The 25,341-nt window shown below is 45.4% G+C and overlaps 2 protein-coding genes across 2 annotated transcripts; both read left to right on the plus strand.

Annotated features, from left to right (window-relative positions):
* Nucleotides 1–1,831: 1,831 nt before the first annotated feature.
* On the plus strand, nucleotides 1,832–10,513 carry RPL26L1 (ribosomal protein L26 like 1). Its single transcript, XM_006270856.4, has 4 exons — nucleotides 1,832–1,934; nucleotides 3,241–3,413; nucleotides 4,879–5,019; nucleotides 10,182–10,513. Exons 2-4 carry the CDS (start codon nucleotides 3,246–3,248, stop codon nucleotides 10,308–10,310), a joined length of 438 nt encoding a protein of 145 aa, XP_006270918.1. The 5' UTR covers nucleotides 1,832–1,934; nucleotides 3,241–3,245; the 3' UTR covers nucleotides 10,311–10,513.
* Nucleotides 10,514–11,653: 1,140 nt separating this feature from the next.
* Nucleotides 11,654–23,978, plus strand: ATP6V0E1 (ATPase H+ transporting V0 subunit e1). Its single transcript, XM_006270855.4, has 4 exons — nucleotides 11,654–11,807; nucleotides 12,202–12,249; nucleotides 19,647–19,777; nucleotides 23,457–23,978. The coding sequence occupies exons 1-3, from the start codon at nucleotides 11,704–11,706 to the stop codon at nucleotides 19,738–19,740; spliced, it is 246 nt and encodes an 81-aa protein (XP_006270917.1). The 5' UTR covers nucleotides 11,654–11,703; the 3' UTR covers nucleotides 19,741–19,777; nucleotides 23,457–23,978.
* The last annotated feature ends 1,363 nt before the right edge of the window (nucleotides 23,979–25,341 follow it).

The following is a 25,341-nucleotide window of genomic DNA, read 5'->3' on the forward strand; positions in this document are numbered from 1 at the left end:
CTTTTACTTTGCAAATAGTTTATGTTCATTTTAATGAGCTATCACAGATCTCACAGTACAATAATTGTAGTTGCATTGATCTGGATGGAAAGTTGAAACATACAGTTTTCATGAATTCAGTTGACACTGATTTGCTTCTGGGGCATAAGACAGGACTTGATCCTAGAAAATGGTGAGTGGCCTTAACACCGCTGGCCCTGGCCCCCACAGTGGGAGATGAGTGCTAAGCACCTTACAGGTTGTGCTCAGAACTTTCCACGTTTCTCTTCATGTGTTATGCACCTTGCTGTTAAAAGAATAGAAACAGACCCACCTATCCCCCTTCCCCCCAAACTTTTTGTCTGAATGCCTAGTAATGCCAGCTCACAACCCTCTGGGTTGACCGAATGAGACTGTTCATCAGAATGAAGGGAAGGGGAATGTGAGAAATAGAATGACTTAAATGCTACTCATCTGCATTTCCCAAGTTACGAAATTTCCATTAACTTAACTTTAAATTTTGTTTATTAACAGCCAAGTGTCTTGCACTGTGTACAATACACTGAAAAAGGGCCAGACCCTGCCAACTGGCAATTGATCTCAAGCCTGTGGTTAAACGTAGATTTTCCAGAAGGGCAGAGCTGTGTATGAACTCCTTAAACTCCTTTAAAGAAATTGAAAGTAGTGCAGAAACTGTTTTTAGAAATCTGTGTATTGCAAGCCATCAGTTTAGAACAAATGTTGCCTATCCTTTTTGTGTGGGCCAAAATAGCTACAGTGTGTAGTAGTACTCATTTGAGGATTTCCCCCACCTTACAAATCTTTATTAGCTTGACATGATAATATTTCCCTTGATATTGAGAGTATTTGTATCAGGATTCATAAGAAGAACTCGACTGCAGAAAAATCATAAACTGGATTTACTGACCATGTCTCTGGCCTAACTGTGTTTGTGCAGTGTTAAGGTAACAGTGGCAATCATGGGAGTGTTGGTGAAAATATCACTTCTAACTTTCTTTAAAAAAAAAACAAAAAACTTGGGAGAAGGAGGAGTTAAACTCAGCAAAAGCAGGAAGAAATGGAGAACCTGGAGCAGTCCCTTACTTGCTTCATTCTGCTGGGGCAAATAGCTTTCTGCTTCTTGATTGGGGTGGGGGCGAGAGGCTAGAAAACTCTTTTTATTTTATTCCTTATTTTTACGCTGTGCTGGCCAGTCCCCGGGAGCGTTCCCACAACTTTGCCCCAGAGCTGTAGTGCTGTCACACGTCCCTGTGCTCTGTGGTGCAGCACCCTTGTCATTCTATGCCGGGGATATAAAAAGGTAAGAGGCTTGGCTGCTACTACCACTCAGTAACCTCTCCACCAACAACCTGTATGTTGTTGGACTGTTTGTTTGTTTTTTTTCTTCCCATTCTTCCTCCATGTTCCTATACTTACATTTTCCCTTGTGCTGCTTCCCTTCCTTCCCTCCCTGGGTACAGGAGTCCCAGTTGGAGCAGCCCTGTGTATGATGAAACTTTGCCCTAGGGTTGTTGGTTGTAGCTACATAGGCAGACAAAGGTTTTTGTGTAGATGTGACATCTTTTATTAGCCCAACTAAACAGTTTCTATGCAAGCTTTTGGGCACAAACACCCTTCTTCAGGCAGAGGGATTTTCCCTCGTCCTGAAGAAGGGTGTTTGTGTCCAAAAGCTTGCAAAAAAGAATCTTTTCAACTGTTTAGTTGGGCTAAGAAAAGATGTCACATCTACACAAAGGACCTTGCCTGTTCTGGTCCCGGTAGCCTCAGCTGCAGATGGCTCTGGCGCCCGCCAGGTGTCACTATCCGTTTTACTGCTCCGCCGAACCTGGGCACTTCCTGTTGGCGAAGTCTCGCGAGAGCTCGGCGTTCACATGGGCCGGCGGAAGCCGCGTCCGCTCCTCTTTCCGGGCGGCCATAGCGGAGCCTGCAGCGGGGTAAGGGTGACGCGGGCGGGGCGGCTTCCATCTACCGCCATCCTCCCCGCGGGGGGCCCGGGCGGTGCCCGGCGCCGTGGTGGGGGCTCGGGGGCGCGACACCGCTGGGAGCTAGTGGGGCCCGGGCCGGGCTGGGCTGCAAATAACCCGCCCCCGGCGCTCCCCGGCCCAGCGATCCGGAGCTTTGGTCGCTTCCACCCTCGGCGTCCCCGGCTCCGGACTCCTCTCGCCTTGCAGAGGCCTAAGGCCGCTCCCGGTGTCCGGAGTAGCCCGAGCTCCTGCAGAGTGGAGTTTGGCCAAGGAGCGGTTGGCTGGTTGTGGCCCGGATCCCGGCGCCTTGCAGAGCGATTCCTGTGGCACCCCGGGTTGCTTGGAGATCCTCCCAAGGGCCCTTCCTGGGAGCCCTGGTCGGTGTGCAAGCACGATCCCCTTGTTCGACCCAAAGGCTTCTAGTAGGAACTTCTTCACAGTTGAGTGTCCAGACTGTGGAATAAGCTCCCTCCAGGGGCGGTGCAATCACCATCCCTGGAAATCTTCAAGAGGAAACTGGATGGTCACCTTGCTGGTGTCACCTGAACGGTTGACTTTACTGCCTAGTGCAGGGGGGCTGGACTCGATGATCTTGCTAGGTCCCTTCCAGCCTGTACAGTCTATGAACCCGCAGGATTAAAGCGCTGCCCCGGTGCGGTCTGTCTCTTGGCAAGGGAAGAATTGCATGTATCATTTTTCTCTAGTCAGAAAAGCAAGCAAATAGCAAAGCTGGCCGTTTCATAAAGCTGCTTCACAGGTATTGAGAATAAAATAGTTGAGAAGCACTGACGTTATAAAACTGATAATTTAGGGTGTTAAAAGTATTATTCTAAAAGCCCATGGACAGAGCTGAGTTTAGCGCATCTGTTATTCTCTTCAACTTAGTCTGCTTTTTAGTAAAAGTTTCTACATTGTATGGTTTAACTTTATGGATACACTAATTATAATTGTACTTAAGGATAATTATTACTATATTTTCCTGTCTTATGTGTCCAGTGAGTTTTGAGCCTTGAACCTTGTTCTTTAGTAGGGCTGTAGACTACCTGAGAAATTATTCACTACCTGGTTTCTTGGGCAGAACGTTTTCTTTGCATTAGTTGACAAACTGCTAGAGTCGGGATTGCACATTGCAGATTTTTAGGTGAGAATTTAAAGAAAACATTTAAAGGAACCTTTGAGATTATGGGTCTTGTTGCATTAAATGTAGGCCAACTTGAATACTAGCAGACTATTATGTATAGAAGCCTTTACATTTGCATTGTGTTTGTTTATATAGTCAAAATGAAGTTCAATCCTTTTGTGACTTCGGACCGCAGCAAGAACCGCAAGCGGCACTTCAATGCACCTTCTCACATTCGCAGGAAGATAATGTCTTCTCCCCTTTCCAAGGAACTGCGGCAAAAATACAATGTCCGCTCTATGCCCATCCGAAAGGATGATGAAGTCCAGGTAAATGCCCATTTTGCTCTCATGTAGTGTTTGAGCCTTGGAAATACTTTGTTTTCATGCAGTAGTAGAGTGGGGCCAGTTTCAGATAGATATCAGGCCTTTGCTGTTAATCTGCATCAGGCATGAGCAAGATCTAGTCCATGAGGCTTCCCATGGGTTCAGAAGTGGTGGCAAAGTTAATTGCTGTGGCTCTGGGAGCTACAGCAGTTAATATTGCTGCTGCTTGTCCTGCTACCAAATTTCAAGGCCTGTGGGAAGTCCCAAGGACCATGTGATGTGGCTCTGCACACCAGATCTGGCCCACGGAGCAACACTGCACTGCATCCAACCTGTGGAGATACGAATTGAGCATCACTGTCCTGCGCTGTAGACATTCATGCAGTTGTGGTATCAGGCTGACTCTGCTCAGTGCTTGATGGAAGTTCTCCAATGGAAAAGAGGCAGCATAAGTATTTTGAACACTAGACACTATGGGTATTTATACAGGCAGTCCTCAGACTTATCTGAATTGGTTCCTGAAAAAACTGCATCTTAAGTCGAAACGTTGTAACTCGGAACCAGTTTTCCCATAGGAACAATGTTATAAATGGGAGATTGGTTCCCTTATGATGCTCAATACAGGTGTGTCCAGCTAGTAAGTCTGTTTGGGGGGGGGGGGCGGCAATCAGTGCCCCTGCAGTGAAGGAGGGATTGGGGCTGGGACAGAGGCTGGGGCAAGCTCTGCGCAGTGGGGGCAACTCCTGCTGCTGTGCACCTTTGGTCTGAGAGCTGCTTGTCTGGCTCTCGTCACTGCTCTCACTGCTTACCTAGAAGGGTACAGGGGGGTGGGGGCATGTGCACCCAGATCTGTGCAGGTCTGGCAAGGCTGGGGCTGCACCATGCTGCACTCCGGGCAGGTGGCAGGGGCTATGGCGAATTTTCAGGTGACTGCAGCCCCTAACACCCCCCCCCCTCCCAAATCTCCACTCCATCGCCCTCCCCGATTCACTGCCATTTTTAAGCATGGGGACACTGGTGCACGAGATGGTGGAAGACTGCTGGAATGCAGCAATTATTATGCTACAGCAGACTCAATTAATTGTAATTACAGTGCATCGGAGCAACCTTACTGCTCATGTATAGGTGCCCTATATTGGAAGCTTCATGTAAGACAAACTTACATTGAAGGAGCTGCTTTTCCTTTCAGTTTAAATCATCAGATACGTAATCTTTCTTTTTTGGTACTGCACCTGCAGTAAAGATGTAGTTTCCTACCATTTTTGTGCCTTGCTGAACATTATGTTGTACATTATGTTGTCTGGAGTTTGACTGCAAGATGTTGTAGTGTACACGTGCAAGGAGCAGAACTGGGATTTCAACCTGGGTAGTTTTGAATCTTGCACATTGTTAAGATCATGATTTTCATGGAGGTGTTATTTCCAATAGCGGAATCTAAAATTGTAATAATGCTTCTGTTATTGTTCAGGTTGTCCGGGGACATTACAAAGGTCAGCAGATTGGCAAAGTAGTCCAGGTATACAGAAAAAAGTACGTCATCTATATAGAACGTGTACAGCGTGAGAAGGCCAATGGCACAACTGTCCATGTGGGAATCCATCCTAGCAAGGTATGGTACATAAAGCAGAGGAACTGAAATGCCCACAGGGGACTCTGGAAGGAAATAGGTGCAGCCTGCTGAAATAGAATGCTCTCCTAGCATAGAGAATGGCCTGAGAAGTAACAGCTTCAGCGTAACTGAGCAGGAAGGACATATTAGCATGGTCAAATCAGGGAACTAAGAGCTACAGCTCCTAGGTCATGCGTGCCAGTTAGTGGCGCACACAGATGTTTTTCTTGGCATGCCAGGAGGTGTGAGAGGAAATTGTTTTAAAAAAAAAAATTTTTTTAAGTTGCTGCTCCTGGCTCTGTGGAGCAGCCACAGGTCCCAGTGTCACGGCAGACACCGTGTTAGGACTCAGAAGAACACAGCCAGGGACGCTGTCTGCGTTCTGCTGACCCTGTCCCCAGGCTGTGCCCCCCAGCCCTGCCCAGCCCCTGGAGGGGCACTGCAGGGGGGGGGGCCCAGGCAGGTGCTGTGGAGGGCTGCTGTGCCAGAGGCTCATAGCTGGCTCAGCCCTGAGTGCTGCCCATGGTGACTGTTCCCAAGGCCCAGGGGGCTCCTGCAGCCAGGCCCCCTTACCAGGGGTGGCTCTAGCCCGTTTTTGCTGTGCCAGGCACGCAGGGAGGCTGACCCAGGAGCCCCCCAAGCCCGGTGTCCTGGCCCTGTCAGGCAGTGTTCCCTCATGGGCAGCCCATCCCTGTGGAGCTGCGCAGGCCGGACTGGGTGCCTCTGTTCGCTGTGGCCTGAGTTCTCAGAGCCCTGGGGCAGCTCCCACTTCCTGCCTGGCCCCACTCTAGCTGCTGCCTTCTTGGGGGCCTGCAGCACCTACTTCTTTTTTCACTGCCTGGACCTGACCTCAGTGCTTGGCACCCCGGTGCTGCCCACACTGTGGTGGGACAAGGCATCCATCTGCCTGAGGTGGGCCCAGGGCTTGCCCACCTGCTTGGAGCCTCCAGCACTGCGGCCCTCTGCAGTGCCTGCCCAGGCCCCGGCTTCGCCCACCTGCAGCTCCCCTCCAGGGGCCAGGGCCTGGGCAGATGCTGCAGAGGGCCACTAAACTGGAGGCTGCTGACCGGCTCGGCTTTGAGCACTGCGCACGGCAGCTCTTCTCAGGGCCTGAGGGGCTCCCATAGCTGGGCCCTTACACTGGGGGTGGCTCTGGCCCACTCTCGCTGTACCCGGCGTGCAGGGAAGCTGAGGCTGGAGCTGGGGGCCAAGCAAGCTTGGCATCCCTTCACAGGCAGCGGGACTGCAGCCTCTCTCTGCAGAGCTGCATGGGGCTGGGTGCCCCCACCCACTGCAACCCAAGTCTGCAGAGCCCCGGGGCACCTTCTGCCTTCCACCCATCCCCCTCTGTCCTCTAGCTGCTGCCTTCTGAAGGGCCTGGCTGAGCTAGCCTGCCCATATCTCCCCCTGCAACTGCTTCTCTCCATTCCCTTTCCCCCACTCCAGCCCGCCTGGACCCTGCCCCAAGTGCTCAGCCTCGGCACTCCAGTGCCACCCCTGCCCAGGTGGGACAGGACATCTGGGGGTCAGATTCCATGATCTGTTGAGGTCCCTTCTGACCCTAACATCTATGAATCTGTGTGTCCAAACCCCAGCCGGATCTCCCCTCCCAGCCCTGGGCTCCCCCACCTCTAGAACCGTCAGGGAGGCTTGAGCACCCTGGTCACAGTGGCTGCTGTTGGGGTGTAACTGTCTCCCTCTGCCGGACACTGCCCTGGACCAGTGGGTACGAGCTGCAGTGGGTAGTGATAGGAGACATGGCTGGTGAGGAACATGCCCTCTTTTTCTTTTTTCCTCTCCTTTCTTTCCTTGTCTTTGTCTCATCTTTTTCTTCTCTTCTCTCCTTTTCTTTTGTCTCCTTTTTTCTCTGTCTTTTCTCTCTTTTTCTCTCTTCTCTTTCTTTTCCTTTTTCTCTCCTTTTTCTCTTTTTTCTCTCTTCTTTTTTTTGCTTTCCCTTTTTTCTCTTTTTTTTCTTTTTAGCCTCATTTTCTCTCCCCTTTTTTTCTTTTTTCTTCTGTCTTCTCTTTTTCTACTACTTCTTTCTTTTTCTCTCCCCTTTTTTGTCTCCTTTTTTCTTTTTCTTTTTTCTTTTCTCTCTCCTTTTTCTCTTTCTCTTCTTTCTCTTTCTTTCCCTCTTTTTTTTCTCTCATCACAGCATGCTTAACAAAAAAGAATACACAACAACAATAGTAGTATATGCAGCTTTATTTATTGTCACCAGGTTTAGAATTTTTAGAAAACCTGGTATTTACTGTAAAAAAAAAAAAAAAAAAAGGCAACCTTTATGATGATTAACTATATTAGCATGCAGTGCATCCTGCCACGCGCCGCCCCCTCCCTGTTTTTGTTTTTCTGGCATGCTGGCACTCCAACACCTTACAAGGTAGACATTGCAGTTTTTTCAGCACTCTGGCCAAAAACATTTCCTTCCCCTGTCCTAGGTTGTTTTCTGTTGGGTGTGATATGATTTTAGAGAAGTTGCCTAAGGTGAACTGCGGGCTCTTAGTAAAGTGGAAAAGGCCCTTAGTAGAGTTTGGCTGTGTTGAAAGGCAGAGCAAAACATTAGTCATATATTTCTTTAAAATATCATTGATGAAGCTAACATTTTGTGGGAACATCTCTGCAGTGGTTCATTCTTACAGAGTGGACTGATCTGCTACTGGTGATGTTACACATGAGAAATGTCTATTTAGACACTCCCTTAAATGAATAATGCAGACTAAAAACCACTGGCTAAATCTGGCTTCAGCTTAGCAGGGTTTATAAAGATGTCAGTGAAGACAAAGCAAATGCTTGTTTAGTTTATTATGTATAAAATAAAAAGGTAGGGAATAATAGAACAGGCCAGAACCTAGTTTGAATGGGATATAACAAGATTAATTTTTTGCCTGGACCACATTGCCCAGGCAGGTGTACAGAAGTTGGTGAGTGAAACCCAGTTCCAGCAAGTTGCAAAAAGCCCTCCCACCAGGTTTCATGTACAATACAGAGAAAACAAGGTCATTTCTGAAAGAACACACAGACTTGTCCAGTAATGTTGCCTGAATTTAGGTGGTGTTATGATGGGAATCACATGTACCACAACAGCACCTGCTGTAGAGGTATTATATCTGTTGCAGTGTATAAGTTCTTAATTTGTACTCATTAGCACAGTGTCTGTGCATCTTTCAGAGCCACATCAAGCATTGTGTCTAATGTCTGTCACATTGGTTCTGTCATTTTTCCCTAGCTGTGGGACAGATGCATGTGGTGGAATATTTTATTAAATGTAAATATTTTAAGCATTTGCTCTTGTTCAGAGAAGACAAGGTCAAAAAAGTGCCTAGCACTTTAAGTAGGAGGAAGAGTGAATTTCTGCGGAGGTTCAATCCAGTTTGAGCCAGCCCTGGGACTGCTCTTTTTTTCCATAAAGTGTCAGCTGTAAACATGAAAGGGGGAAAAAGGACTTTCTAACTGTGCTGTGACCTTGTAATAGAATAACTGGGCAGTTTACTTACTGCCTGGGTGTCAAGCAGGAGGTTTCCTTCATATTTCAGTTATGCTACATTTTATGCTTTCAGAGTTAGCAGGAACAGAATGAAACAGGCTGGAATTATACATCTTTACTGTAGATCTGTTATGCAGTTGCTTAAAAAAAAAATCAAAGATCTAGACCTTGCAAGTGTCAGTGTGTTGCATGCTAGGAGAAATGGACTGCATCTCAATAGCTCACCTCTTTTGCTTCACAGATTTTCCTCATGGCTTTTATAGCACTCCTTCCTGTAATATCCAGGCATTGTAATTCCCTGCTAATTGTGGAGGGAAGCAAAATAGTGCAGGGGTGCAAGTAGGCTGGAAACGAGTCCAGTCTATTGGAAAGCCTTGTGTTTGTCACTCTTACTATGAAATAATTTTGGGAATCTAGAAAAAAATTAGTCTTGTCAAGTAGTCATTACTGTATCCCCAGGTTAACAAGTCTTAAGTGCCTGACTAAACTATAATTATAATCTGCCTGGCAACTGACTGCCCAGCCCAGCCCCTGGCTTGTTTACTTTTCATTCCATCCAGGAAGAGCACGCAGCAACTGCTGCAGCGTCCTTAGCCTGACGAAGGGTTTTTGAACCTGAAAGCTTGCTTAATAACTATTCTCCAACCATTTGGGTTGGTCTAATAAAAGATTCACCCAAGGAACCTTGTCTGGCTAAACTATAGCTCTTTGACAGTAGCCATGTGTCTTTTAGCAGTATGCAGGGGCTGGTGAATTTTAGCTTAAGCTAAGAGGATCAGTAAAATGGTAACTGGAATGTCACTTGCTGTTATTAGCAAGAATCTTGTAAGGGGTCAGCGTAAATTTATATTTTGAAAATAGTCTGCGTGTTAAATAAGTGCATGGGCTGCACTTTCTTTTGCTATATCAGTAGCATTTTAACAGCCATTGGGTACCCAGTTTGGGGGGGCACTTTGGCACTTGACAAAGGAGAAATCAGTATTGTGAACCTTCTTATTTTGGTACTTATACTAGGTTAATAGTGATGGAAGCTTTCTCAGAAGGTTGTTACACATTCTCAGACCTGCAGCTGATCATATAGATTGTGGTGTGGCCCCTGGATCAGAATTCTGTGCTGCATCCCACTTTGATACAGTTAGTTAGTTTGATTGGTTTTATCAGGTAACGTTCTTTATTGGAGAAATCTCAATGTATTGGAGCAGGTTTAGTGACAGATCTTAAAGGAAAGGAAGGGTGCATGCTCTGTTTTCTTATCTGAAAAACTACTGTGTTGGTATGACCTCTGGTACAGTGGAGCTTTGATCTCCTTTTCTAGTTTAATTCCTTAAGTGGTTGGACATTTGATCTGCAACCAATTCAGCACCAAGAAAAATCCTGGCTGCAACTATAGCAAAACCAGTTTAAAATTAAAATAGAGTTTATTCCAGAACAGAGGCGTTGTCAGTTTCTGAACACTAGTTATTCTAGAATCCTGTGTAGCTTGATGGTTTGAAATGTGCGTGGACATCAGTATCTGGGCTAAAATATTAAATGTAGGTGGTAACCCTGGGAAATGAAGGTTGGATGCATTGGCATGAGAGGGGCCAGTGGGTTCACCATTGCTCTTGTCACATGTGCCATTGCATTGGCACTATTCTGCCAGATTGCAGGTACTTAAATTTATCTCGTCTTCTAGGTGGTGATCACGAGGCTAAAACTGGACAAAGATCGCAAGAAGATCTTGGAGCGTAAAGCGAAATCTCGCCAGGTTGGCAAGGAGAAGGGCAAATATAAGGAAGAAACCATTGAAAAGATGCAGGAATAAAATGGTCTCCTGTGTGACACCATTAAAAGAAACTGCTAAAACAAAATCTGTTGTTGTGTGTTCTGCTTCTGGAAATCTTTAATGCATGAACTGGTGTTCAAATCCTACTGTTCTAAATTTCAATACTTGGTACTAAGAAGAGTTTCTATTATATTACAAAATACAAGCTTTCAAAAATTTTAAATAAAGATATTTTTTCATAATGTATTGTTCTTTGAAAGCTTTTACAAGTAATTGACCACATTTAGTACTAATGTAATACTTTGTACATAGTGCTATGTACAGCTCTTGTATTGTCAACACCCCCCCAAAAAAAGTGTCAATAAAGACAGGCTCCCCGTACTGAAGATTTTATGATCAAAGCAAGAACAGCTCTCCCCAAACTCCACCATCCTCTGTAGCAGCTGAATTAGAACAAGCAGGAAGACTGGTACTTAGACCCCTGCACTAATCAGTTGTTTCTCAAATTTATACTTTTAATAAAAGTTCATTACAAATTTGTAAGACTTAGAGTAGCAAAAAACTATTTGTTTCTGACTATGGCCTGTACTTCCTGCTTTCACAGGTGGGTGAAGCAGGCTACAATTTTACCTTACTAAACTTTGCTATTTCCTTTCTCTCCTCATAAAGGAGGCAAGACCAACCCTGTACCCTCGTGTGCCAGTATTTTGACTAACTCCTTTCTTTAGAAATAAATAAATATATGCGTATAACAAATTGCAGAAATCGATACAACGGATATAACAGAAATCGAGTCCCGTGTATGTCCTTGAAATGCATGTACTTGAATGAATAATGAGTTTTCTGCCGGGGTGCAGAAGAAAAGGAAAACACCAGGCAAGTGTTGTGCGTGCAAGTGCCATGTCGTTAGTGCTGTGCAGTGACTCGGTTCTGGAGAGCCTGCACGCTGCTTTAAAACGCACCTTTGCACTGAGCAGTTGTTTGATCGCAGGTATTTGCCCGATTCCTCAGAAAACGCTGTCTCAGGACGGGGTTCCTGTAAGCAAAAGCCTGCTCGGAGCTGCGCCGGGGCAGCGCGACGGAGCTGAGCCGTGGCCAACTCGCGCCTTCGACCCCCGACCCACGTGCAGCCCACGTGACATCTCCAGGCTCCGCCCCCCGAGGCGTCTCCCTTGGGGGCGGGGGGTCGCAAAAGTCAGCGCCCTGCCCCTCCCCCCCTTTCTGCACGCTCAGGAGGCGGGGACGGCGGTAGCCAATGGCAGAGAAGCAGGGAGGATGGCACCACCCCTTTCCCCGGTCACGTGGGCTCCTGAGCGGCCTCACGCTGGCGTGACGCACCGGGCACAGATTGGCCGGCGGCGCGGGGGGCGGAGCGCCGTGGCATAGCTGCGGCGGCGGCGGTGGGGAAGGAGGAAGGGGAGATCGCGCAGCCATGGCGTACGGCGGCCTGGTGGTGCCCATCATCGTCATGAGCGTTTTTTGGGGGGTCGTCGGCGGCGTCCTGCCCTGGCTCGTGCCCAAGGGGCCCAACCGCGGGTGAGTGGCCCTAGGCCAGGCCAGGCCTGCCCGCGGGTCCAGCCCAGAGGGGGCGCGAGGCCGGGCCTCAGGGCGCTCGGCCCCTCGGGGGCGGCTCTAGCCGGGGTCCCGAGTGCCCTCCTCGGGCCCGGGCGCTGAATTAGTGCTCTAATTAAAACGTTGACAAATAGTGTAAAAACTGTGATGTTATTATGATTTAAAAACGCAGCTTTGTCTTATGGGCAGCAGCTTGCCCTGGTGCTTCGCCCTCCCTGCCCACGCGTGGCTCAGGCCCAGGCCCAGCGCTCGCCTTCCTAGCGTGCCCGCTGGACTCTTCCCGTGTCGTCGGTCTCTTTCCTGGGCGCGGTGCAGAAGTGACTCCTCGTCACCCACCTCTTTCCTTCTTCCCCCGCAGGGTGATCAACACGATGCTGGTGACCTGCGCCGTTTGCTGCTACCTCTTGTAAGTACCCGCATCACGTCGCACCCCCCGGGGCGGGCACCGAATCGAGGCGGTTCATAGGGAAGTAGGCCTGGATGGGACCTCGCAAGGTCATCTAGTCCAGCCCCCTGCTCACGGGACGACTGTCTCTGACTAAACCATCCCGGCCAATGTGTGTCCAACTTGCTCTTGAACATTTCCAAGGGTGGAGTTTCCACAGTTTCTCTAGATAGCCGGTTCCAGTGCTTGACCACCATCTGGTGCTTGAGTCACTCGTGTAGTGGCTCAGCAGAAAGATAGAGCCTGGACACTTGTGCCAAGGGATCTGTATGGTGGCCTGCTTGGTCCTAGAGCTCATTATTTTTTAAAACTGCAGGTCAGCTTGGTGTTAGTGTCTGAAATGTCCCCCCAGCACTGCTGCCGAAGTGCCGTTATGCTTCGAAACCCAGGTAGAAGGCTGCTGCATTCACCAGCTGAGTAAATCTTGGGGAGAAGGAGTCTTGTACAGGTGCCACAGACTTTTAAGAGACTTTGCAAGTTGGAAGCTCCCTCGGTGCTCTCAAAAAGCCTCCCACTGGATGGGCATTGTGTTCAACTGAGTCTAGATCAGTGCTTTTGAACTTGACTACTCATCTGCTGACTTGGCATTCTTCAGCACACGCTTCCTGAGGGCTTCTCAGTTCTGAAATATCTGTTGACTGCAATAGGCGATTTATACATAACTGTTGTGGCAGTGACAGGTCACCAGTGCTTAATCTTTACGATGTTAGGGACCCTTGACTGTTGAAATCAGTTTCCTGCCCCTAGTGTAAGAAGGAATTGTTGTGATAATGCCAGAATTGCTGAATGACTGGTTTCCCATAAGATCTTTCCTTGCCTTGGTTGTATCAGAAAGGATCCCAGATCCTATTTCCCATCCTCCCTGCCAACCTGACATTGGCTGCGCCACTAGTTTAAAGCCTGTGTGCCAGGTCCTGAGCACAAGCAGCATCTAGAAAGTAGGTTAGCTTGTAAGTAGAGTCTGCAATGAAAAGCCTGAATTCTGCAAAATGTTTGCTGCTTCTTAAAAAGGGCTTTTTGAGTGAGATTAAAGTATCAGGCCATTTTGGCTAAGTATTTTGTTTCCACATGAATATCTGCTGTTATGGAGATTAAATTGGCATCACTTTTTATGGGCATATTTTGCCAGGTACTTTGTTCCTAGGTCAGTGGTATGACAGGTATGCTTGGGAGTGCTCATGCAAACTTTTGCTTACAGTGGTACATTGTAATGAACTTGCAATAAATACCTGGAAAAAGAGAGAGGGAGATATCTCAATATCTGAGGCACTAGGTCCAAGGACTGGCAGCACAAAGCCATCCTTTGAGTGTCTAGTTACAAATAATGCAGGACAGCTTGCTTCAAGAAAGGTCTGTCTTGTTTCATTGTGGTCTGGGTTGAGGTTCAGGCTTAGTGGTTTTGGCTTGGTTTACTGCTGTGTTATCCAGCATTGTTTTGGTTCAACCTTGTTTGTGGTTCAACAGGTTTCAAGTCTGTCTATTCTAAAAATGTATTTACAAAGAGAGGTCTGTACAGAAACGCAGAGTATCCTGACAACTGAATTTACAGTGTATTCATCATTCCTTTGTGATCTTTAATAGTATTGTACTTGGCCACAAAATGCATTAACTTAACTAGTTACTGCATCAGCAGTAGAACACAGCTCAGATCCCCCTGGTATCATCAAATAGATGGCTTGAAATCAATCTTAAAATACTTCTTGCTTGGAGATCTAATTTAATGATTGGTGCATATGGCTTAGGCCACTTCTACTGTTTTGGTAGAGGCACTAATAGGTACTATGATGCCAAATTCTCAAAAATGTTATATGGGATGTTTCTACTTAAACCAGTTTGTGCCTTGGCTGTCAGGAATTAGCAGATGCAGTATATTTCCATTGCTTTGCTTTACAGAATGGCTGAGGCTTATATTATGCAAACCTTATTTCATTAAATGATTCCCCATATACGCTCAATTGCTATGACTTCATGACTGTGCACTTGTATACACAGTCAGTAGAAGTGTTTTCCCAACTTCCTTCCTGTGTCTGAACATATTTGCCAAATCAGAATTCTTAAGTATCCCTAATGTGTTCCTCTTATTTTACTGTTAAAACTTCCTCTGTTTAAACTATAAACAAAGGAAGTCGATGTTATGCTTTGAAATAAAGGGATCATAGTATAGCTGTAGGGATTTTTGATTATGATAAGAACCATATAAATATAATAAACTAAACATACTGCCTCTCTGTAGGCAGGCATAGTAACTTGGGTGCTGTTTTGGGGTGCCTGTGAATATATACTTGAGTCTCCTTCCCTGGTGAATGGGGCTGTATATGTGTTGTGGAGCAATCACTTAAGCGACCTGGTAAGATGGCTGGCTGCTATGCAAGTGCCTGGGTGAGACTGGGTAGTGAGATACTTTCTTACTAATGAGTCATTGCTGAGTTTGTCTTGAAGGAAAGCAGTGGTTCTGCATCTTGAGGTTTGGAGCACTCTGCCCAATTCTTGCTCTCCCTGCCAGCCTGACACTGTCTGTGCCACTAATTTAACGCTTGTGCATTTGAAGTCCTGAGCCCAGGCAACTCTTAGAAGTTGGTGGCAGCTGAGGATGTTTGGCATGCTAAGAAACAAGGCATAAAGGAGTAACTGATCCAAACTTCTCATCTGTAAAAGGGAAACCTTTATCCCAGTCCTCAAGTGGAAGGGATTGGTTCAGGTATTGACATAGCTTAGCACAGGGGTAGGCAACGTTTTTTGGCCAGAGTGCCGAAAAAAACCACAATGTCTACCTTGGAAGGTGCCGGCATGCTGGAGCCTGGAGCAGCTGAGCAGCTGGCCCACGGAGCCCGGTCTGCTTGCAGCAGGGCTTTCAGCCTCCCAGCCACCTGCTGGGAGCAGCCTGGTCTCTGTGGCTGGCAGCAGCTGCTTAGAGCTCGGGCTGGCAGTGGTGTGCCGAGCAAAATGGCCTTGCGTGCCATGCTTGGCACACGTGCCAGGGGTTGCTGACTCCTGGCCTAGCAGTTGCTGTAGTGGACTGGCCAGTGAAAGATCTACTCTCTACTGTTAAAGAGAGGTAGATAAAGGAAATTAGCTATAATACAAGAAAGCCCAGTGTTTAGGATTATTCTCTAGCTTTCTCCAGTTGCACCTTCACAAGGAATAAGAGAAGTAAAGTACTGTGTGAATGCTTCAATCAAGTATTGATTGCTTGAATGCAGTCAATCATTTGGAATTACATATTTGGATTCAATTCATAGAAATGTACAGGAAAGAACCTGTCTCTTGCTGCTCCAGGTAGCATTGTCTTAAACCTTTTATATGTCCCTGACTAAGTGGAATGTATTAGTCCCATTGCAGTGTTAGGAAGCAGCTATTGCAAAACCTATTACTGGTATTAAAGTGACATTGATATTAGTGCGTTGTCTCAAGGGCAGTCTTCTGCCCTTGAAACTTATCTGTGGGTGACAGTGGCTGTCACTTAACTTTCATGAAACTTTTTTTCTAACTTTTAAATTCTGAACTAAGCAAAATAGCCTTCTTTTGTGATGGCTCCAGCAGATGCAAAAAAACTTTAAAATCTTCTGGCTAAAAATTATTTGTCTCTTTGGAATTGGTCAACTGTATCCATATTAATTAGGTGTATGTTAGTTTAATCTCTTAAATAGCAGTTACTGCTCACTGCTAAATAGAGGAAAGCCATTTACCCTCTTGTGGTCATTTATGTTAAGTTGGTTGTGTGAAATTCCCCATCAAACAGCCTGTGTGCATGGATGCCTGCACATAGCAGACTGCCAAAGAAGAGCAACCTAAACCTCGGGAGGTGTGCGGGACATACAGAAAGAATAATGATAATCATAACAATAATACTTTTTGTAGGACCTCCCATCTAGAGACTAAGCTTGTTTTTTGAAGGCTGGTAGGCATTTGAAAGCATAGTTAGAAATAGTATTTGTTTGTGCAAGGTTTTGGGCCAGCTGAACCTTGAGGTCTCTTCCAGTTGTGCAACTCTGTACATCAGGTTTTGAACCCCTTGTGAGGCAGAAGACTGCACCAGTATAGGAGCACACAGCAGCACTACTCAGATTCAGTGCTGAAATTTAGGAATAATTAATCACTTCTGTCATTACAGGGGAATTCTAGGTGGGCTGAATGTAATTACTCAAACTGAATCTAAACAGATATCGGAGCTTTCACTCTTAACCTGCAGTAGCAGATGGTATGGTCATCCTCTTAGTAAGAGCCAAAGCAGCTAGGATCACTCTGAAATTGATACACTAAAGTGATAAGGTTTTGCTTCCTTTGGTAGAACAGGAGGGACTTTCAACTCCTTGCATGCACTGGTTAACTGATACAGATTAAGGCAGGAGGTAGTCTGTGGAATTTGTGGTGGTTTGAAAGCCGTACCTCCATTTAATACTGCTAAAACAGCACATGGTATACACAGAGACTTGCTTTGTTGTGCACCGAATGCCCCATTTTATTGGGATACTTCATAAGGTAAAGCAACACTCTGCAACTGAAATGTGGGGGGAAGTTTTCCATAATCCTGTCTTGGGAGAGCGTTGAGTTCATTGCCCTCCAATCTCCTACTCTGCTCTCAGCAATCAAACTCCTACATTGCAGGGAGGTAGTGGAGCTAAAGATTCATCCATCTAAGTGTTGATTGATAATGCCACTATGCCTCAGAACTGTGTTTATATCCAGCCTGGTCCCGGCAGAGAGCTTTTGAAACCAGCTCAGTGTTTACCTGGTGATACAGCTGTAGACATGGCAATGTTCAGAATGCACTTCCAGCTCACTTGGTTCGCAGCAGTGCTGGGTCTGATCTCTGGAAACCTAGGAAGAGGCCTCAGTATGTGTGCTAGTACAGACGGTTCCTTTTTCTGTGCAGCAGAAATAAACAAATAATTCTCTTGGAGGAATGTAGTGTTCCCATTCCAACTCCCTTGTTTCAGAAAGTTAATGACAGATAGTACAGTGCTCGGGCACCTTTCTCATATGGGTTTGTATCTAAAAAAAAACAACAACTTGTAGGTGGGCTCCGAACAGTCTCGCTGAAGGTGGGAGGGAACTTGTCAAATTGCTACTAAACATTTGTGCAATTAGTCTGATGGTAGGAAGGATTTAATATCCAAAAGGGATTGGGCATTTTACTTTTTACCGGGTAAGTTCAACTTGATGTCTGATGCTTAACAGTGTCACCAGAGATGGCAAGATAAAAGCATTGCAGTTCGTAAGTGAGAGTGAATTGGCTGCTTTTTTGGTGTTCCCTAGTACATGTTAACACACTTTACACAACCTGCCACATAGTTTTAGCATGGATGTTTGATTTTTGTTTGTTTGCCTACAGTATTCCCAGCATATTGGGACGGTTAGGATGTTGCAGGTACAATGCTTGACTCAAGCTAGCATACTCTTTGATTTTTGCACAAAGCTATAAAAAATAAAAATGTACAAATATTTGTTCTCTTAATGCTAAGAGGATTGACATTCCTTTTATCTAAAGCAGATCTCTGTCTCTGGCTGTGGTAGCCATTTTGCAGCTGCCGTGCACTTCATTCATTGGTCAAAGCATCCAGGTTTGCATGGAATTTTCCATGACTGCCTAAGCAGTCTGATGCATTTGTGGCAGCTCCCATTACAAAGCTGCTGTGCTTTTTCTTCTCCTTACAAAGCATTCTAGAAATAGCAGGCAGATGAGTTGGTGCATTCACTAAACATGCTTATATAGTTTGGATTTAGACCTACGTAAAATACTTACAAGCGTCCATGGTTTTTTCTGAATCTGTAACATTTACAAAGCAAGTGCATCTTGTAATGGTGAAGTATTTCTGTTAAGCCTTTCTGGATCTCTTCTGCATCCCAAATTCCTCCTCTTTTCTGTTCTGGCTATGGCTTCTGCTGGGTTAGTTTGTCACTGCTTTAAGGAAGCTGTTCCTGCTGATGTAGGATTTATCCTATTGACATTGTTCTAGTACTTTTGAACCCTCTTGCTCTAGACATCCATTTTTCCTAACCTTTGATCTAAGTCTACATTTTTCCTTTGCTCAAGTTCTTCTAGCCCCAACAGTTTTCACAAGAAGGTAAAGATGGGAGAACAGGGTTACTTTTTTTCCCCTCTGAATATGGCAACAAATGGCATCAGTTGATACATATGATTTTCTTAACCCTCCCTTTTAGTGCAGGGGTTTCCATCCTTTTTGAATGTGGGGCTGGATCATCAACTTCTTATCACCCAGTGGGCTGGCCAAAGGGCACCTTCCCCCCTCCCCTCCCTTCCCCCCCCCCCCCCCATTAGGAAGCTGCTGAGGGGCTGGTGGAGGGACAAGGGTGGGAACCGTTGCAGCACCTTGGGCCTCAGAAAATGGCTTGGCGGGCCACATGGCAGCCCGCGGGCCGTATGTTGGACAAGCTTGCTTTAGTGGGTCAAAAGGTGCTTAGTAAACATCAGGCCTTGCATTTCTGATTCATACCAGTATCATTTACCTACGTGAGGGGAACCTGTTATTTGGTGACTTCTTGCCAATATGACAAAGTAACTCAAGAATTATCTCCCAACTCCTCTTCCTGTGCTTTAATTGATAGACTCTATTCTTTCACTTGGGCTTTGCCTTAATATTTATTTTGACAGGCATAAATAAGGCTGTGGTATAAGCTTCCTTTTGTATTATGAATAGCTAATGCTCGGCATAGTTATAGTTTGATTGAATGAGATCAAAAAGCTTGTTCATTTTGGAGTTGGCCTACTTTAGTGACATGCCCTGTCCCACACTTCTTAAGAGCAGGGGTTCCCAACCCCTGGGCCGGTGCCGGGCTGCGAAGGGTTGGCTACCGGACCGGAAGTGACTGTGGACTGGAAAACTTCGGACTGGAAGCGACCAGCATACTGTGGACCGGCAGCCAACCTTTTTTTATACTGAGTACTAAAAAGTGTTGGTTATCTGCCCGCAGTATGCTGGTCACTGCTGGTCCATGGCTGGCTGGTCCACAGCTGGCCGGTCCTCAGCACAAAAAGGTTGGGAACCCCTGTCTTAGAGGTTTTGAGTGGCTCTCAGGGAAGACTCATGTTATGGTCTGGGAAGATGATGAATATGTCCTGGGGTACTTGCTCTCCAAAGGAAAAAGTATATTAAAGAGAATTTCCATTTGCCTCTAACAGTGTCATTTGAAATCAGACAACAGCACTGACACCAAACATAGTTTTTAGCAGCATATGATGCTTGAAACTTGGATGAAAGTTGGAGGTTTAGGAGCATGGGCTGTGCCATGTTTTGATTTGTTGTTAGGCCTTCAGTGTTGTCCGTCCATTGCCCTCATAGCTTTTGGCCAAGTTTCCATCGTCCACATTCCTGATGTCTCCTATGTTTTGTCTTCAGTTGGCTGATTGCGATCCTGGCCCAGCTCAACCCTCTCTTCGGACCACAGTTAAACAATGAAACTATCTGGTATCTTAAACATCACTGGCCTTAAGGTCCTCTGTCTTCTGCCACAGCTGTTTGTGGATTAGGTAAGTGTGGCTGGAGTCCTTTCATTTTATCTTTAGGTGGGGAAGGCTCAAGAGGGGGACACGTGGGGGACAACTACCCTGTGTTCTGGTGATTCTCAGCCTTTTTAGACTCAAGACATTCTTCATAACTCTGTGAGTTGAGCAGCACCCCATTTAGAAAACAGTAGTATTTACCTGCTTGAAGATAGGCTGGGAAGGAAGAGCAGCAGCCAGCAGGGAAGAGCCTGCTCTAATAAATGGGGGCAGGAGAGTAGCTGTAAGGGAAGAGTTTGCACTTTTCTCCTCAAGCTTATCTTGCTTATCTCCTGTCTCCCCAATGGCACCCTTTAAAAGCTATCATGGCACCCTAGTTGCTAATCACTTCTTTATTTATTAGGCTGTCTTTATGTGGGCTGCAACTATGATGTATTTCAGTACTCAATGTTAATCAAATTTGGAGACAGTTGTTACAAAACTGGGATGCTGTCTAGACTGCACTCGCTTGCTGGAAAGCTGCGAGAAAAGGGTCGTATCATGGGAGAACAAATATTGGGAGAGCATCAAAAGGAGTATTTCCCCCCACCCCCTTCTTTTATGTTCAAGTGTTAAAGGAAAAATAGGAAACGGAAAATCCAGTTGAGAAGCCAGTTTCTCATCAACTTGAGGCCCATCTGCCTGTTTGGCAGGTAATACCCTTGTTCTGACGCTCTAAAGTAACACCTCTTTGGGGAAGTGGTGCACATGACCAAAGAGGTCTGTCTTGTGTCAGTGAAGTGCCAAATCTTGTAGGCCACCATATTGTTTTAGATAGCAGCCCACAGGCAGTTGTAAGGAGAATGGTTTATCCTACTACTCACTCCCATAACACTGTACAGGTCTTGTTCTTGGAAGCTTATATTGGTCATATTGGAAACCGCCATCAAGGCCGCCTGCTGAAGTGGCACATTGGCTTCAGGTGCCATCTTTGAAGGAATGGATTTGGAAATGGGTGGCATAAGTGGAGATTTGCTGGGCAGAGGCATAAAATGGGAGACTAAGTCCATGGCTTTTTTATGTTGACGAGACGGAATTATTCAGAGTGCTGTGCTTTTTCGATCTGCTTCTGTCTTGCAAATTTAATTCCTGTCCTAATTTAATATAATTTTCTGTGTTTTGGAAAGAGTTGAACAGCAGTTGACAGATGATAGCTGACATTATAGCTTGATTCGACTCTGGCTATAAAGCTTCCTGAGCATTAGTGCTGAAGCAAAGCCTTAGTGTTTCAAATTAGGTTCAGCCTGAACTAGGAGTTGTCAGACTACGTAGGTCTCTCTCTCCACTTTTAATAGCTAGTAGAAGCCAAAGTTTTGTTTGGCTCTGCTACAAATATGGGCCTTGGATAGCATGAGGCAGCCAAACTGGACTTAGTTGGTGCGATTTATAGTGCTGTTTCTGCTGACTGGTGACCTTGACCACAAGGAGAAGGGCTGGCAAACTTTGAGCAGACCACAGGATTGGAATTGGGATTTACTCGCCTAGACAAAATGGTCACTTAAGACAAAGGATGGGGTCTGCTTTTAATTAAGTGAGCTGCCTGCTGCTGTTAGAGGCACAAGCTGGAGGCAAGAGATGCTCCTAAAATTCAGGCAAGCTATCCAGAGAATATCTGTCTGTTCCAATTAGTGAGGAGTGTTCCAAAGCTTTGGAGAGAAACTGGTCTTGAGGAGGAGAGGGGATATTAATACCTGATAAAATGACCCTCTAAAGTCTGTTGTGTATGGGGAAGGTGAGACAGCAAGGACAAATTGTTTAACCAGATTCTTACCCAAGAATCTAAATTACAGGCTGAGTGCTTTCCTGATTGTCTTGATGGGTACAGCTGTCTGTGTCCTGTGTTACTTGTGGTTTTCCTTGCCTCTCTGAATGTTGAACCCATGCTCCAGGGGTATAGGTTGTACCTGTGTTGGTCTAAGGACTAGGCAGATGAGGTTATTTGTGTAAATCTGATATCTTTTATTAGACCACCTCAGTTGGAAAAATTTTTCTTTGCAAGCTTTTGGATGCAAATACCTTTCATCAGGCTGAGGAAGCATCTGCAGTTGGTTTGTGCTCTTCCTGGATGGAATGAGTATTTGCAGACTGTGTAGTTTCTTGAATGTCTTTCTTTTGCCATTTAGAAAAGAGCAGTGCATTCAGGCTGGCCCCCAGCTGTCCTGTTTAAAGATGGTTACTCTTCTGATTGTTGACAGGACCTTGGACTGCTGGGAATATCAGCTTTGAATTAAGCTCTTGGAGTTTTAATCCTTTGCTCTCTTGTCCTACCCCTGGTGCATCAATACAGCCACACAGCTGTTAGTGATGCTTCTTGCTCCAGACTGAACTACCCAAGTAGACTCCAGCTGAAATCTCATATGTGCAGCTTTAGCATTGTCTTGGAGAATCTGTGCGTGTTGCTAAATTTTTAGAGCACCTGCCAGAATTCTCACCTGTCTGGTTTATTTTGATTTTTTTTTTTTCTGAGATGTGCTTGTCCAAAATCAAGGCTAATACAGGAAAAAAAAAAATTTTTTTTATCCATCATCCATTTTTAGATTGAAGATTAAGGACAGAATACAGAGCTAAAACAAAGAGGGTGAAATACTAACTTTTTAAAGCTCAACAATTAATCAAAAGTATTTAAAAAACGATATGCATGGTACTAGGGGAAACTTTCAAGTAAACCATCTCTTCCATTGCATGGAATCAGATGGGACTGATACATCTGATGGGACAAATTAACCTTTGTCATTCCTGTCTCTCTGGTTCAAACAATAATACCTATTAGTATCAGGATAATAATAGACTTCCCTGTACAACCCAGTTAATGGTTTGAAGGGGCAAGTGGTTATGGGTTGGCACTCAAATTATCAGCTGAAAATGTGACTTTACATAGTTTTTGTATCTGCCTCTGAAGCCACTTGTATTCTCTATAGCTTCATCCCTGTGGTGGCCAAGTGCCTCCCAGTAGTGCATTTAGAAATATCCCTATACTTCTGTTGCATGTTCGCTCCTTCTTATTCTTCACGTTACTTGTCTTAGTTCCTAGATCAAGCAGCAGAGTATGTCTCCGTGTGCCCTGTGCTACTATCCAGCAGAATAGTGGGCCTGATCCAGTTTGCTGGCTCCCAATGTAATAGAAATAATTTTTAAAAAATAGAACTCTCCAGGGCAGAGCTAATATAGTTGCTTCTAATGTTGCAAGCAAGTGGATCTTTACAGCCAGTGTGACAGCATCCTGTCCTAGAGCAGACACTCCTGAATTATATCCGTCTTGTGTGCTGCAAGCTAGGAAATGCACTAGGGAAGTCTTTCCTGAGTATTATTCGCCATTCTCAGAGTGCTGAAGTGGCCACTAGAGATGACCCCAGACTAGCTTCACTGGTGCCTTGCTGCTGGGGCATTTGGAGGTGTCCCAGCTGGAACATTTTGTTCCTGAGATGTAGATGCACTAAATCTTGTAAATGTTGGACTAATACCGTAGATGGTACAAAGTGTTTGACCCCTGTCTCTCTCAAGATACAAGTAGACAGATTTTGCCTGGTGGTACTCTGGAGTTGTTTGGCGACAATTGCAGAGCCCTTCTATATAGTGCTGCATCTTCTTAGGAAGTAAATTTCCCAAGCAAGTCTATCTTAGTAAAAATCTATGGAAGGGAATAACTAAATTGCCTCTTGCTTTGCAGGTAAAGAAGAGATTTCCTCCAGATGAAACACTCCATTGAGCCAAAGATGCCATTAACATAGCTGGTTGGATACCACACCTACTTAATGCCTTAATATTTGCCTTGCATTCAAAATGGCTTATTTTTTTCCTACATTACTACTTACACTAACAATGTGCCTGTGAAGAATTATACCTCCTCTTCTTTGCTGTAAACTTTTGTGTGTTAAATGTTTCCGTAACAGTGGAAATTCATTAATTGTTCATGGGATATGGATTTGATAGCAGCCCCTTGTTCACTTATGAGCTCTAGGGATCTTCCCCACACACTAGATGCAGTTCACAGCTATGTTCCATGCGACTGCAGTAGCAATAAAACCCAAAAAAAGTATGCACTAAAACCGTATGAGGAGAATAAAAATGTTGCCACAGGTTGATGGCACTTTTTTTTACACAAAGGGTTGTATTCTTAAGAGGCTTTGTCTTAAATTTCTCATTGTTGTACTTGAGAATAAAACAATCTGTGGCTTTATAAGAAATGTTATTTTGAAGATTGTAAGAGTGTTCTTACAGCTAACTTTCTGGTTCAACTTTCTACAGTGTTTAAGCTGGCAAGCTATGCAAAAAGTTAATCTTCTGAAATTTCAGAGCTTCTGGTATTCCTGTATTATCTAATATTACTATTTCACCATGGCAGCTTGAGTGTAAGTTCTTACCTGGTCTACTCCAGGACCTAGTTGGTGTTCCAAAGTAGGATTTTGAGTGAGAGTAGTTAACTTCTCTTTTCTTGTAGCATTCAGGTCTTAAAAATCTCTGTGGTTGGACTCTTACAGTGTAGCACAGAATTATCTGGCAACTTGGAGAGACTGGGATTTAGCCTAACGAAGCATTGAGAATGTAGGAAATAATTGTACTGATAGTAAAATGCCTTAATTATCCTACACCAAGTAAAGCATATAGCTAGGATTAAGCCACTTTATGAATTGTGTGCGCCTTGGAAATGTTTGATCTATGAAAGATGTTTAAGGAAGTGAGCTCCAGAGCTATTGATCCCACCCCAGAGGGGACCTTTTGTTGCCTGTGGATTCAGTAGCATATACAAGATTACTTCCTTTACCAGAGTGTAAAGGAAGATCCCATGACTAGGTTAACCTGTCCCAGGCCCTCTAGGGCAGAGATGTCAAAAGATGCAGCCCATTGAATCCTATCATTTGACCCACACTGCTGTCTGTGGGTCTTGGACCAGCCATGCACACTGGATCTGGTGTTCAGGGCCAGCCTGTGGGCCTGATTTGGCACCTGGATCAGCCCTCTGCTATTTGTCTGGCCTGTGCAGTGTGATAATTTTGACAACCTGTTCTAGGGTATTGATATCAAACCATGTGGATTGACCCAGGACAGGGCAGAAAACGTAAGGATTGCACGTTATACCAAACAGTGCTTCTTCATAGTTTTCCAGAGTGTTTTGACTCCAGGTAGAGTGCATGACCCTTTGGGTCAGAGATGAAAGACAGGGGTAAGTAGTGAGGGTCCTGAAGATCAGCCAGGACTCCCCACAGCGATTGCTTCAATAACACTGATGCTGCAAATACAGAGTTGGAACAGGGTGGTAAGTACCCAGTTAGGCTGTGGTCCAAAATACCTAGTTTGTGTCTCCACAAATTTGTCCTTCCTATTGAATTGCTTCTAGGGTCAACTTAATCACTCCTGAAACAGCGTAACTGTGGCTCTATCTCCATTATATATAGAAGGCCTAAACAGAGCTGGTTACAGTTATTCAAAAGGAGAAACAAAGGTGGTATTTTGCCTCATCACAGAAAATGTGCCTTTGTTGCCCCAAGAAACAAGGCTAGGCCACTGCATAAAGAGGCAACATCCTAAGCAGCATAACATAGGATACAGAGGAA

This window comes from Alligator mississippiensis, chromosome 9 (genome assembly GCF_030867095.1).
Source record: "Alligator mississippiensis isolate rAllMis1 chromosome 9, rAllMis1, whole genome shotgun sequence".
Classification (NCBI taxonomy): domain Eukaryota; kingdom Metazoa; phylum Chordata; order Crocodylia; family Alligatoridae; genus Alligator; species Alligator mississippiensis.

Bases quoted from the DNA above. Each gene is read 5' to 3' on its own strand.
- RPL26L1 (XM_006270856.4), top strand. From the start codon at position 3,246: ATGAAGTTCAATCCTTTTGTGACTTCGGACCGCAGCAAGAACCGCAAG. The intron at 3,414-4,878 runs GTAAATGCCCAT...GTTATTGTTCAG, and splicing joins GAAAGGATGATGAAGTCCAG to GTTGTCCGGGGACATTACAA. The intron at 5,020-10,181 runs GTATGGTACATA...CTCGTCTTCTAG, and splicing joins TGGGAATCCATCCTAGCAAG to GTGGTGATCACGAGGCTAAA.
- ATP6V0E1 (XM_006270855.4), top strand. From the start codon at position 11,704: ATGGCGTACGGCGGCCTGGTGGTGCCCATCATCGTCATGAGCGTTTTT. The intron at 11,808-12,201 runs GTGAGTGGCCCT...CTTCCCCCGCAG, and splicing joins CCCAAGGGGCCCAACCGCGG to GGTGATCAACACGATGCTGG. The intron at 12,250-19,646 runs GTAAGTACCCGC...TTTTGTCTTCAG, and splicing joins GCCGTTTGCTGCTACCTCTT to TTGGCTGATTGCGATCCTGG.